The sequence below is a fragment of the Callospermophilus lateralis genome, chromosome 4 (assembly GCF_048772815.1).
Source record: "Callospermophilus lateralis isolate mCalLat2 chromosome 4, mCalLat2.hap1, whole genome shotgun sequence".
NCBI classification, from domain to species: Eukaryota; Metazoa; Chordata; class Mammalia; order Rodentia; family Sciuridae; genus Callospermophilus; species Callospermophilus lateralis.
The window spans coordinates 103,921,684-103,937,134 of record NC_135308.1 but is presented as its reverse complement, the minus strand read 5'-3'; the positions used below and the strand labels follow the sequence as shown (position 1 = coordinate 103,937,134).

General features: G+C 34.5%; 1 protein-coding gene across 1 annotated transcript in view; it reads left to right on the top strand.

Annotated features, from left to right (window-relative positions):
* Adamts20 (ADAM metallopeptidase with thrombospondin type 1 motif 20) overlaps positions 1-15,451 on the top strand; it is a 156,939-nt gene that overhangs the window by 66,852 nt on the left and 74,636 nt on the right. The window contains exons 16-22 of the mRNA XM_076852774.1: positions 2,251-2,346; positions 5,082-5,248; positions 5,397-5,526; positions 10,333-10,459; positions 12,027-12,237; positions 12,409-12,573; positions 13,039-13,203. Coding sequence (XP_076708889.1) covers positions 2,251-2,346; positions 5,082-5,248; positions 5,397-5,526; positions 10,333-10,459; positions 12,027-12,237; positions 12,409-12,573; positions 13,039-13,203 — 1,061 coding nt within the window. The remainder of the gene's footprint in view (positions 1-2,250; positions 2,347-5,081; positions 5,249-5,396; positions 5,527-10,332; positions 10,460-12,026; positions 12,238-12,408; positions 12,574-13,038; positions 13,204-15,451) is intronic.

The following is a 15,451-nucleotide window of genomic DNA, read 5'->3' as shown; positions in this document are numbered from 1 at the left end:
ACTTATGACTATTTTTCAAGAAACCTGCTCTAAATTATTATCATTGAAACACTATTTTTGGTCTGACCTGGTCAGTCTGTTGTTTTTGTTATCAATATTGAAAATGTTGATTGAAGGAGAAGGATGAAACCATTAACATAATATTTAATCATAATTATCACATTTGATTTCCCAAGCAGTATCTGAATGATACATATAATTGATATTTGGCCATGATTTCATTTTTACTCAATTGTTATGAGAATATCTCAAATATTTTCCATTCTAAAATTTTCTGGACAAACATTTTTTTTCTTTTTTATGAAATAAAAGCAGAACATTAAAATTCGCCTTGAACAGTAAAAGTGTATTATTTACTACTATGCTTTTCAGCATTAAATCGTGTTCATAAGTGTTTAAACATGTGTTGGGTTATTATGAATTACTTCAGTTATAGAGGTATAACTTAAAACTTAAAAATTTACATTTTTATTTATACAGTAAGTGTAGTACATTTTATACTCTCCCATGCTAGTGGTACTTATGATCATTAGTTATTAGATGACTTGACATATTTTTCTAGTTGTTTTATTCATTGTTTCATGAAAGCCACACAATTTGTTCTCCTTCTATAATCAATGACACATACTTAGCATAATCTGTTGAAAAGTATATTTTTGAAGGAAAAAAGGAACATATTTCAAATTAGTATTAAATAGTTAACCTGCAAAAACTGTACTGTGAATTAATCAGTTTGTAAATGGAGAAAAGTGAAGTCATTTGCAGTGTTTTGAATAGCACTGACGACGTTTCTGCCCCCTGGTGGTCACCTTCGTCTTGTTGCCTTTGAAATGTTTCAAGCTTGCTTTCTTGAAAAACTGCACTAGCAGACATAAATAGTGAAGTAGTGAATAGGGATATTTTATAGTGAAGAGAAGATGAGTTGAATTTATTCTTGAAGATTGATAATCTACAACTAATATGTATGTATGGTGTATGTAGACTCTTTAAATCATCTATCACATTATATTTAAAATGAGATGCCTTAAAGAGATAGAAAAAGGCTGTTGCAAGACTATTCAAAGGAATCTGATATCAGGATCACAAATTTAAGCTTTTATAAAACTGCTACTTTTTAAATTTGTCCCATGTTTTTAAATTTTAGTGCATGAGAAAAATTACAACTTCTCTCATTTATTAATCAAGTAAGGGAAAATCCTAATAAGAAAGGACAAGTGAAAACTTAGAATATAATCAATTATATACTTATCCTGAGAGTATTTGGGCAACTATGTAATATGAATTTTTCTGTATCAAGAAAACATTTTTTTTCTTGTTTAATGTATGTTTGGTATAGTGTTCCCTCTTTTTCTTCTTTATTGAATTTGGTCTTGTACAATAGAGGTATTACTTTTATTTACTTCCAGTAAACATTTAATTTTTCTCATAGCTAGTTTATTAATAGGCTTTTAAAATCAATGCAGAATTTGGCAGGGGGTAGATATAGGGAATTCAGATTGTTGGGGGCAAATAAATATAGGGATTCCAGGTTATACTACAAACTAAAAGCTTATGAAAGAGATTGAGCTTTTTTTTATTATTATTATTTCTTAGCAATGAAATTTGCTGCTTACTATCTGTTAACATTATCACACCAAAGACCAATTTTATTGATATTTTTCAGATTTGTGAATAGCATTTGAAATTTCATATTTTTGCCAGGAGAAAATCTAAATGCATTAGTCACACTTAAAAATGAATACGCTAATTGAGCATTTAAGGGGCTCAATTAATATACTAATTTTATTCTATCCTATGTTAAGAATTCTATACTGGACATGGTGGTGCATGCCGGTAATTCCAGTGACTGGGGAGACTGAAGCAAGAAGATTTCAGGCCAGCCTCAGCAACTTAGATCCTGTCTCAAAGTAAAGAATAAAAAAGACTGAAGGTGTAACTCAGTGTAGAGAATCCCTGTATTTATTCCCTAGTACTGAAAATGATAATAATGATAATAAAAGAAGAGAATTTTAGAAATAAAAAATTAGGAAGAGTTATACTTTAAGAATCTGAAACTCTATATGCTTCTAGACAACAGCTGCTTTTCTCTAGTCCTCAGTAACTTATTAAGGTATTGGTTCAAAAGGAACGATCAGTTTCATTTTTTAAAGGTAAAATGAAATTGAGACTGACTATATCGTACATTTAGTAGTAATATTCTCTAGGACATCTGCTTTTGTGAAATTTAACATTTATAAAATTATATTGCAGGTTACAATGTCGTTGTAAAGATTCCCACAGGAGCAACAAACATTGAAATTCTTCAGCACAGCTATTCCGGAAAACCAGAAGATGACAATTACCTTGGTAAACATTTTTAGTAAGCAGCAGCCAATATGTGGTTTGTGTGCAATTTCATGGAGGTCTGTGGTTGATGTGAATTCCTGGAAGGCAACAAGAATCCCTGGAACAAACATGTAGTTTCAGTTCCTACATGGCTTAGGTCATCTGACTCTTGTGCATATGTTCTTCTTAAGCTACACAAAATATGTTCTTTTTTAACAAAATTCTGAAAAATTGTTTTTTTAAAAATATATTTAGTTGTCGATGAACCTTTATTTAGTTTATTTATTTATATGTGGTGCTGAGAATTGAACTCTTGCCAGGCAAGCGCTCCACCACTGAGCCACAACCCCAGTCTGAAAATTTTTTTTTAATTGTTTTGTTTTTCTTCATAAGAATATTTTAGATAACCAAATGCATGTTCAGTTAAAGTTACCTGTGTGTTTAGAATAAAATTCTCTTCCTTTTAGCTAATAGTAATTATGCAACTTTTTGGCATTTATTTTTGAAATTATTTTTAAAGTTTAGAGAATTTTGCTTAGGTATAACATGAAAAGGATATTTTACAAAACATTTTCATCAGAAAAACATCTTAAAAATTGACTTACCTGTAATTTACCATGCTAGAATAGGCGATGATGTAGAGAAATTATCTACTTCACATTAATAAAATACGAAATATTGGCCCAGATAACTAAACCTTGTAACAAGGAATGAGAATCTGTAAGGAATGAGAATCTGTTGTGAACAGATTATTTTAGGAGTTACATTTGGCATTACCAAAATCAAATGTAAAGGAAACAACTGCATAATGGGTACAAGGTATCTTTTGGGGGTGATAGAAAAGTTTTAGAACTATATGGAGGTGATAGTTGCACATTGTGAATGTATTAATTGCTATTAAATTGTTCACTTAAAAGTGGTTAATTCTGTGTTTTGTGAGTTTCATCTTAATAAATGCAAATCATTTATTTCCCCAAGAGAATAAAATATAAATATTTTGATATATTATTCTTTTACATTTATTTGAAACTTTTTTCTTCTGCTAAAAAAATATTACCTATGTGGCATAGATACAGAAAAATGCTACAGTATCTGTAGATTAATAATCCAGTATGTCTCTCTAAGGTTCCAAATGTACATACTTGTATCTTCCCGGGAATGAACCACAGGTTCTTCCCAAGTTTAAAAGATTAGAAGTGTTACTTTCTAGGAGAACTGCAAATGCAAATATTAAAGTCTGATTTGAAGTGAGCAAAACAAACACTAGAAAGGATTTTTAGAACATTTATGAAATTTCATCATCAAAAGTAACAAAATGTGTAGAATTTTTTCTCACAAAGACTTTGTTTATTTTCCTTAGATTTAATGTAACCAATGGTTCTTTAAATAGGACTCTCTACCTTTGATCCAGTGCATATTCCTACACAGAGGAATTTCTTTTTTAGAAAATAAATATAGAATGTTATTTGTTCTTCACTGAATTCAATATAATATATAAAGGCAGTTAAGCTGGTTCACATATACACAGAAACATGTAACTGATTTTGCAATAATCCCTTCAAGATTGCTTTTTCAGAGGGGTATTGTATTTATTATAAAGTTTATTTGTAAGTCAACTATGTGCTTTTGGTACAGTTCCCTGGACGTCAAATAGATTTTCCCCAAAAGGTTATTGTTCCACTGAGAAGTATAATGCTAGTAAAACAAGAAGAGAAGAACTTGATTATTATAGACTTTTATTATTGTAAGTTTTAAATATTACACATTCTCTTGAAAATTAAAAATAAATAGCATAAATTTTACCATTTACACACTTTATAAACATTTTCCAAATTTGATCCTGATTAAGGTCCTGTTAAGGCAGAAATATGTATTGATTTTATTATGCAGTTTAGGAAACTGAGCTACAAGTTTGTGTCACACCACAAAGTAATTAATTAAGATAATTTGAACTGTTTGAATACTAAATTCTTTTGTCTTTTTACAACCACATTATTGTAGACACCATGCAATTTTAATTTAAAAAGCAACAAATTATGAATATATACTATACTGTTGTTTTGTATGTTATGTATATATTATATAAATAAATATGCATGTATTTAAAGGGCTTATATTATTACCCATCAGTGAGAGAGAGAGAACAAGAAAGGGCATGAATAGTGAGGGAGATGATAGGAATATTATTCTGAAAAGCTGATATTCAGTTGTATTTCAATAGTAATAGAGTGCCTCTTTACAAAAAGATTGAGACAGCTGTATAGAGAACAGTGTCGTCATTGCATAACCTTTTAGAATATTGACCCTAGAGTTAAAGCTTCGTTCATTTTTTCCAAGACAAGTGTAAATGGAGTGTTGCACAGTCCGTTGCTCTTTGTCTCCTTCTGTTGATGACCACAATTGGTTTAGCTGACCTATCTGGTTCGGGCATGATTTCATTCAGCCTGACCACTTCTTGTATATCCCTCCTGAAGCTCTGTGCCCCATAGGGGAAGATGACCCTTTCAGGCAGAAAAATGTAGGGTGAATTTATTCTAATATCTTTGGCTAACATGCTGAAGTTTGCCTGCTTACAGAATAGATACCCCAGTATAGCAAAATAAGGTTTATTTCTTTAATATTATCCTTACTATTAATTTACAATTCCATTCTTTGAATTCAAAACAGGATTTTAATTTAAAAAGTTAAAAAAAACCCATTTTCTGTACTTTTGGTTTGCTTTATGACTTCATGAGCAATATTTTATTCTTTTACAGCCTTATCTGATGCCCAAGGGAATTTTCTTTTAAATGGAAATTTTGTTGTAAGTATGTCAAAAAAGGAAATAAACATACAAGGAGCTATTTTTGAATACAGTGGATCAAACAACTCAATTGAAAGAATTAACAGTACTGATAGACTGGAAGAAGAACTTGTTTTACAGGTAACTCTTCAGTGGTCAGTAAGACTTCACTTTAAACATGTTAGTGATCTATACTGGTTAAATGCTTAACATTTATTATTAAAGATAGACATTATGTCTGAAGAATGTATCTTTTATAAGTTGTATGTTCCTTTGTATCTTTATTGAGGTGCTATGTGTGGGTAATTTATATAACCCTGATGTACGCTATTCCTTCAACATCCCTATGGAGGAGAGGAGTGACCTGTTCACATGGGATGCACATGGACCATGGCAAGACTGTACCAAAATGTGTCAAGGTACATTAGTATTAAAGAGATGGAGGTTTAACTGTGCATGCTGTTATCATTTGATTACTTCTAGTTGGGTTGCCTATAGAAACCTCCTCCTTTCCGTAAACATAACACACAGGCATACAAAAATGTACAGTTTTACTTTCTTCTTCTCCCTTTTCCTCTCACTCTTTTTATTTCTTACTCAACAGACCCCATTTTTAAAACTACCCATTTCTACTGTTTCTGGTACATTTTCACATTTTCATTCTCTCCCTCTCTCTCTTTATTTTTTTTTAAATTTTTTGCAGTTGCAGAAATTTTCTCTAACTTACTTGCATCCAACTTCCTAGTGAAATACCTGCCCTCTCATCTTCTGTCCTCCACACACTCTTTCTTAGAAACCTGTCTCCCTTTTTTAGTGTTGAGATATCAACCATTCTTTCATTTCCCTTCCTCAGCTCTGAGAAAATATATTTGTACTAGTGGCATGTTTAACTGAAAAGAGCAGAGAGGAAATGGTAGAGAAATTTATAGTAGGGACAGCAAATAAAAAGACTAGAGTCTTTGTGTAATGTTTACTTTTGGATGCTTAGTTGTGTAATACCGTGTTCAATGCAGGACAATTATCTAGGGACTGCTTTGTTTTAGATTATTAATGAGACTCCAGTTCTGCATTCAGGTTTTAAAATCTAGTGGTTGCAAAAGAAGTGTGAGTAGATATCTTAATTTAAAATAGTAATATAATAGTCATAAAATGGTAAATGCAATACTATATCTCTGTATGTATCAGAGGTGATCACAGAAAAAGGTTGTGAGGAGATTGAAGCGGAGGTATATATAGAGAAGTTTGTATAGAATGGAGAAGTCATTTTCATGGAGAATAGAGAAAGTTTAAAAATACAAGAGAGCAACGGTCAGATGAAAGGAAGCTTAGAACAGTATGGAGATGATCTTATAGGAGAAAGCAGGTAACCAGAGGCAGGGCCCAGATGATGAGAATGTGAGGGACAGTTTAGTTAACTGGTGTGACCAGATACCAAAGGAACTGTGCTGCTTCATTGAGGAAGAGGCCCAACTGTGGTCCTGTTGCATTGGGACAGTGACCCCCAGAGTGATTGCATGAGATCAGGCATTCCTGTGACTGCTTGGGCAGTGTCTCAGAGAAGGGCTTTGGTAGTAGATGACACCAGGTCAGCTGGGATAAATGCTAAAGTAGAAACCAGGGGCTTTGATAATGCAGAAGAAGGAAGCACTCACTTTGACAGGAAGGCCCTGGGTGTACTTTACAGGAGAGAATTGGAATTTGGGGAGCTGATATTCCAGTGCTGAGTGAATAAGCTGCTCTGTGGCCTTGGACATGGAGACCTAGGGGGACAAAGCCAAGCACCAGGTGAATAAAGGCACATTCTTAAATGCAGTAGACACACCAAATAAAGAATAATATGATTCTGGGAGGTTGGGGAAAATTTGGTAAGCAGTGATGGGGGTGTCCAGACCAGGAAAACCACCTTAAAGAATCATGTGCAAGAAAAAAAAGGAACTATTAATTCTTTATCTCACAGTATTCTGTGAGTATATTCCTTTTTTGCATAGCTTTTGGTTTCTCTCATTCATTTCCTCAACTTTGTTTACTTGTTGACTATGCTGAAAGTCATCAGTCCTCAAGATTTCTGTCAGTACTACATTTTACTGGTATTAGAAGCATATTATCAGCTTTAATTTTCCTTCACATTTTTTATCTTTGTCCGTGACCCTCATTTCTCTTGCACTAATTTGTTTGCATTGCTTTTTAGGGCTGTTATGTGACCATCACCTCAAGATGTCCCTCCTTTATTATCCTGGAAATTTCCTTCAACTTTCTCTTAGGCTGGATTCCTTGTTTTCTAAGTCTTACGAGTTCCTTTTTTGATTTCCTTCCCTCATTAGGTGGATATGCTCCTCAGTATTTTACTGAGAAAGAAAGGCAATGTTAGAGGCTTCCCATCTCTGAAAATTGCATTGTGTCATTCTCATTCTTGCTCAGTACTTTGGTACAAATTCTGAAACAGACGATTTCCCTTGAGATTTTTGAAAGCCTTGTTTTATGACTGTTCCCTCAGCTTGTTTTTCAATTTCCTACCCTTGTATGGGGCATTTTCTGTTCTGGAAGTTTTGTGGATTCCCTTAACATTAATACCTTGATGTTGGTGCTTCATTTTATTTTACTTATTCTGTATTTCCCTAAGTAATTAGGATGTCATTTCAATTTGGAAACACTGATTCTTTGTCTTGAAAAATTTAGTCACATTCATTAATTTTTTTGATAATTTCCTCACACACATTTTTCTCTTTCTGAAAGTTTTATTATTTGAGTACTCAACCTCTTAAACTGAGGACTTCTTTTCTAATTTCTTCTCTTCATTTCACTTTTTTGAGCTTTCTTCTCACAACTTTTATTTAATGGGTATAATATCTTCTATTAGGCCTCTGAGGGTATTAAGTGTAGTCTTTGAGTTTTCTTCGGCTCTGACATATTGGTTTTATTCTAGTTCTATTGTGTTTTTGTTTCTTTTGTTCTCTTTTGTTAGTGGCTTTTTTAGAATTTCCAATGATCATTGGCTGTTTGTTCATATTTAGGAAGTACCAAGATGCTAATTGCAAGTTCTACATGTGTCAGATGCCTCAACCAGGGGCTTTGTTCTAGAGTAACTGGATTGTTGAGAGGCTCTTTGGTTTGTCAGCAGGGTGAAGAACCAAATGTTGTTGTCAGTTGATCCTTTTTCTGGGTTAAACAGTTGCCCAAGAGAAGAATTCTCCCATCTCCTGACAGTCATGATGGGGTGGGGAATAATAGAAGACATCTTGGGGCCACAGTGGATGGAGATTTGGGGCTGCGATCTGTTCTTTCACTATGGAGACTTACTTCATCACCCCATTTCAGTCTTCTGTGCTGTGGCTTCCCTGTATTGTGTCTTATTCCTTCAAGTTCTCCTTTCCTCGAGCTATGCTGTCCACCTGTGGCTAGTCCATGTGCTGTAAGTGTGAATTATTTACTGGGTTTGGAAAAAATAGGGAAAAAAGAATTTAAAATGTATTATTAATAATTTATAAATTGGTGCTATATTAAAATTCCAGATAATTGGATTAAATATAAATGCTATTAAAATTAATCTCACCTGCCTCTCTTTACTTTTTAATGTGACTACTAGAAAATGCCAAGTGACACAGGTGGCTTCTGTTAGCTAGTGCCGTTCTTGGCTAGAAGGGTAATCATCTAACTGTTCTTCATAAATACCTTTCAATCAATTATTAATTTTTTCTGGCCTACACCTCACAACATTCACCTCTTCAGAGAAACCTGGTGTCTTTGATTCCTGGACTTCTTTTGGATTTTGGATTTTGTGGCATGCACAGGCTTTTCCTTATTTACTCTCTACCTTCATAGGCTTAGGATTCATATCCTTGACAGTTAAAAATCTATTCCCATCTGCTTTACATATTTAAAAGAATTCTTATCTTGCCTACTGTGTTTCCTTTTTTCCCTGTTCTTTTAGACATATGCGTTTTCAAAATTCTTTATTTTAAAGGGGGTTTGGGAAAGATTAGAGATAAACATATATGTTCATCTTCAGTCAACTGGCAGTACAAAGTGGAACTTCATAAATAGAAATTTGATCATGTCTCTGACCGCTTAAACTCTTTACTGTCTCTTCATTGCAGGAAATGTAAATTCAGACTCTTCTGGCTGGTTATGACCATTTCTCTGAGTTTACTTTTGCTGTTATGCTGCATACAACCAACCACCAAATCTCAATGGATTAGAACGAAGGTTTATTTATTGCCCGTGTCATGTTTTGCTGCTAATTGGTTATGGCTCTACTCCAACTTGTTACTGCAACCATGTCATTTTTAAAAAACTTTTTAGGGACTTTACGTTGTAGAGCATCTTTAGGTTTACTGAAAAACACTGGATAGAAAGGCTGAATATTCTGCCTTGTCCCTTCCCTCTCTGTTCCCTCTGTGCATCCTTTACTCACTCCCTCCATTATTAACATCTTATATTAGTTTGGCACATGTGTATAATTGATGAGCCAATTTTTATACATTATTGTCAACTAAAGCCTATAGTTTATATTAGGATTCATTCTTTGTGTTGTACATTCTATAGGTTTTGACAAATATATGGATGATGGTATCATCCAGTGAAGCTTTGCAGCCCTAAAAATCCCCTGTGCTCACCATTTCATCTTGCCTTCCTCCCCTACAACCTGTGTCACCACTGATTTTTTTTATTGTTTTGTCAATGTCTTTTCATTCATGACTGCAGGCTGAAAGAGCAGCCCTTACCTGAGAATCGCTGGAATAGGTCTCATCCACTTTAGTTGGTCAGCATAAGGCTGATGCCAATTGACAGACGGAAGTGATCTTCTCCCACAGGAAGTTACTATGACATTGTAGCAACCAGAAATGGGCACTTCCCTTCATATATAGGGAAAGCAAATACTGGGGAACAATAATACCATGTACCACATAGAATCAGCACTGTCCCTAGCCACTCAATTTCCCCCAATCTCTGTCTTGGCCCTGATGAATTTCTTTTTACTCTGTACCTGTCCCACCTTCCTTTTTCCTCTTCACTAAGCAAACTTCTCAATCATTTAGGATTCAGCTTACTTACTATAAAAAGTCATTCCTGACTAGATTCATATACTAGCATATCTTAGATGTAGTGTTGAAAATTTAGCTTTCTTACTTACATCCTTTAGGCTTTTAGTAGAATTAAATACTTAGGGAACTTCTACTTATGTAAATTCTCATTTCATTTTTAATTTTCATTTGATTTTGGTCAAGGTCTTCGTAGAAGAAAAATTATCTGCATACGTAAGAGTGATCATGTGATGGTGTCTGATCAAAATTGTGACCACTTGCCACACCCATTGTTTGTGACTGAAAAGTGCAATACAGACTGTGAACTAAGGTAAAAAGGAAATAATGTGTGATATAACTACTATATAAATGCAACTAAACTAATAAGTGAGATAAATATAAAACAGTGCCTAACACAAAGTGGGCATATCACTAATACCCATCATCTGCCTCTATTATAAAATTTCAGATTCACTAATGTGTGGTGAAACTCAGAAATGTATCTGAATTTTTATTCATATTACTGGCTGAATACCAGTTACCCAGGTCCTACACTCTGTTAGAAAACAGAAGTCATTTTGCCTGTAAAATAAATATGAGTAAACTCTTGTCTGAAAGCCATGGTTTAAAGATCTAAAACAACATATCTGTAGCCTGATTCTATAATTACCGTTGAACTCATGAACCACTAAATTTATAAATTTTATGGATTAGAGACAGTATCAATTTTCCTGGTATCTTAGTAATTAATCCATTGGGTACTAAGCAACATTATAGTAGATCATGGCAGGAAAGTTTGTACTTCTAATCTAAATTTCTTATCCTTTCCTCCTCCTTTGATGATTGGTAACAGACCAATACTAAGAATAGTAACGATAACAATCTTCCAGTTTTTCATTTTTTATTTTTGCATTGTAGCAGGTTATATTCAGTATTGAAGGATAAGAATTTATATGTGTATATATATATACACATATAAATATAATATAATTTATATATAGGTATATAAATATATACCTAGCCCAGTGGTAGAATTGCCTGTTTTAAGTTACATAAAACACAATGAAATTCTTGAGAAGCTATCAGAAATGAACTCTGTGAATTCTGTGCTTCTTTATACAGGGATACTCATAATTTGGTTGCTTCCTTGACTGTAATTGAGATAACTTAGCTATAACTAGCATTTTTTGCTTATAATAAATATTTTCCTTGCAAACATGTCTAAATAGAGATTGGAATGAATTAATGAGGGAGTGTGATATTCTTTACAAAAACTGTTTTGCCAATTTTTAAGGAGCATATCTTTATTGATGTATTCAGATTTCCAGATATTCTCTGTTCACGTACCAAAGTACTGTCAGAGATTTTCAAACGGAGAGACTATTTGATTGACTAACATCAGACTAACTGATGTCTTCAGTTATACTCTTAAATCTGCCACTAACTACTTGAGTCATCTTGATCTAAACCCAGTGTTTTCAAATGCTTTTGAAACTTGTACTTCCTTGGACATACCTCCAAAGTTACTATCAAGTGTCAGGATAATATCAGTAGATGTAGTGTTGATGCCCTGTCTCTAGCTTTAACTAGATATTTCATTTATATATATTTTGGAAGCAATTTAAGATTTAATGTGGAAAAAAGTACAATTTCTGATCAAAAGAGAAAAATTTTCAAGCATTGTACCATTGGAATAGATAATCTCTTTGAAGCTTCTTTTTTTTTTTTATCTGTAATCTGAAAGTTTGAGCTATATAATCTCTTGAAACTACATCTTTACATCTTTTCAGGTTGCATTTCTGTTAGCTCTTAGAATTCTTAAAATTGAATTTCATGCATGAGTTTCTCTAAATTCACTTTTAAATTTGTGTTAATAGCACATTATCCTTTCTTTCTAGGTGGCACATCATTGGCAAAAGTGAATGTTCATCCCACTGTGGTTCAGGATACAGATCCTTGGATGTCCACTGCATGAAGTACTCCATCCATAAAGGACAGACTGTTCCAGTAAATGACCATGACTGCAGTGACCAAATCAAACCTCCTACCCGAGAGCCATGCCATGGTGACTGTGTCTTAACAAGATGGCATTATTTAGAATGGTCCCAGGTACAATAATTATTGGTTAAAGAAGGTTGTCTCCTTTTTCCTAACTGAATATTTAATTTCTCTGAAATACATATTTATAAACAATTTAATTTTTTCAATTTAATTTTTTTTATCTCCAAAAGTCATCTTTTTTTATTTCTTTTCTGTTTTTCTTTTTCTTTTTTTAATCAGTGTTCTAGGAGTTGTGGAGGAGGAGAACGGTCTCGAGAATCCTATTGCGTAAACAACTTTGGCCACCGTCTTGCTGACAGAGAATGTCAAGAGCTGCCTCGAATGATTGTAGAGAATTGCAATGAATTTTCCTGTCCCATTTGGGTTGCTAGTGAGTGGAGTGAGGTAACATTAAAAACATGAGGCTTAGAACTACTATAAATTGTGTTAGGAAACTTCGCATCAAAGACTTCATAAAATTCACACATATTTAACTTTATCATTTAAAAATATTTTTTATGAAAGGCAGTAAAATTTTTAAAATGGCTATCCTTAAACTATTTACAGTTATTAAGTTATCAATAACATTTGCTGATGTCTAATCTACAACTATAACTATTTTTATAAGAAAGTGCAGTGGCCTGGGATATATACTTATTCTAAGGTTAATTTTGTATCTTTGTTTCTAGGACTAGTGGACATTTCAGTGATACTTGGGGAGCAGAAGTTAGGGGTGGTGGTTTTGCCCAGTGGATGTATCTAGAGTTAGATTTGGGTTATGCTGAACTTAGAAATGGTCTCACAGCTGTATTTTAGTATGTAAATTGATCCTTGCATCATTGTGTAATGTATCGTGTTGACTTCTTACAGTGTCTTGTTACCTGTGGAAAAGGATCAAAGCAGCGGCAGGTTTGGTGTCAACTGAATGAAGATAACTTGAGTGACGGCTTCTGTAATCCAAGTACCAAACCTGAATCTCTAAGACCATGTGAGCTTCACGCTTGTGCTTCTTGGCAAGTAGGACCATGGAGTTCTGTGAGTATATGCAAAATTTTGACATTACTGTTAATTTTGCTGTGGTAAATATTTCAGCTTTGCTTTTGGATTCACTTGAGTTAAATGAGAGTCTTCAAATCTCATGTTTTTACTAGCTTTGATTAAACTATAAATATTTTCATATTCTGTCCTTATGTTGGCATCTTTACCATATTTAGAATAGGCATTGTTAGAATAGCCAACCAGGAAGCTAGAAATCTGCAAAGTGAGTAATGATCAGACTGGATGAGTGTGGATAGTGTATTATCCTGTGAAGATTACCAAAGTTGATGGAAACCTTCTTACCTCTTTCTTCTTTTTTTTAATTGGTTGTTCAAAACCTTACAAAGCTCTTGACATGTCATATTTCATACATTAGCTTCAAGTGAGTTATGAACTCCCAGTTTTACCCTGTATACAGATTGCAGAATCACATCAGTTACACATCCACATTTTTACATAATGCCATACTAGTAACTGTTGTATTCTGCTACCTTTCCTATCCTCTACTATCCCCCCTCCCCTCCCCTCCCATCTTCTCTCTCTATCCCATCTACTATAATTCATTTCTCTCCTTGTTTATTTTCCCATTCCCCTCACAACCTCTTATATGTAATTTTGTAAAACAATGAGGGTCTCCCTCCATTTACATGCAATTCCCCTTTTCTCTCCCTTTCCCTCCCACCTCATGTCTCTGTTTAATGTTAATCTTTTCTTCCTGCTCTTCCTCCCTGCTCTATTCTTAGTTGCTCTCATTATATCAAAGAAGACATTTGGTATTTGTTTTTTAGGGATTGGTTAGCTTCACTAAGCATAATCTGCTCTAGTGCCATCCATTTCCCTGCGAATTCCATGATTTTGTCATTTTTTAGTGCTGCGTAATACTCCATGGTGTATAGATGCCACATTTTTTTAATCCATTCATCTATTGAAGGGCATCTGGGTTGGTTCCACAGTCTAGCTATTGTGAATTGTGCTGCTGTGAACATCGATGTGGCAGTATCCCTGTAGTATGCTCTTTTAAGGTCTTCAGGGAATAGTCCTAGAAGGGCAATAGCTGGGTCAAATGGTGGTTCCATTCCCAGCTTTCCCAGGAATCTCCATACTGCTTTCCAAATTGGCATCACCAATTTGCAGTCCCACCAGCAATATACAAGAGTACCCTTTTCCCCACATCCTCGCCAGCACTTGTTGTTGTTTGACTTCCAATCATAATGGCTTCCAATCTTACTGAAGTGAGATGGTATCTTAGGGTGGTTTTGATTTGCATTTCTCTGACTGCTAGAGATGGTGAGCATTTTTTCATGTACTTGTTGATTGATTGTATGTCCTCCTCTGAGAAGTGTCTGTTTAGCCCTATCAACAAATGGGCCAAGGACCTGAACAGACACTTCTCAGAGGAAGACATACAGTCAATCAATAAGTATATGAAAAAATGCTCACCATCTCTAGCAGTCAGAGAAATGCAAATCAAAACCACCCTAAGATACCATCTCACTCCAGTAAGATTGGCAGCCATTAGGAAGTCAAGTAACAATAAGTGCTGGCGAGGATGTGGGGAAAAGGGTACACTTGTACATTGCTGGTGGGACTGCAAAATGGTGCGGCCAATATGGAAAGCAGTATGGAGATACCTAGGAAAGCTGGGAATGGAACCACCATTTGACTCAGCTATTGCCCTTCTCGGTCTATTCCCTGAGGACCTCAAAAGAGCATACTATAGGGATACTGCCACTTCAATGATCATAGCAGCACAATTCACAATAGCTAGATTTTGGAATCAACCTAGATGCCCTTCAATAGATGAATGGATTAAAAAACCATGGCATCTATACACAATGGAGTATTAGGCAGCACTAAAAAATGACAAAATCATGGATTTTGCAGGGAAATGGATGGCATTAGAGCAGATAATGCTAAGTGAAGCTAGCCAATCCTTAAAAAACAAATGCCAAATGTCTCCTTTGATATGAAGAGAGCAACCAAGATCAGAACAGGGAAGAAGAGCATGAGGAAAAGATTAACATTTAACAGAGACGAGTGGGGTGGGAGAGAGGGAGAGAGAAGGGAAACTGTATGGAAATGGAAGGAGACCCTCATTGTTACATAAAACTACATATAAGAGTTTGTGAGGGGAAAGGGAAAAAAAAGGGAGAGAATTAAACCACAGCAGATGGGGTAGAGAGGGAAGAGGAGAGGGAAGGGGAGGGGGGATAGTAGGGGATAGGAAAGGTAGCAGAATACAACA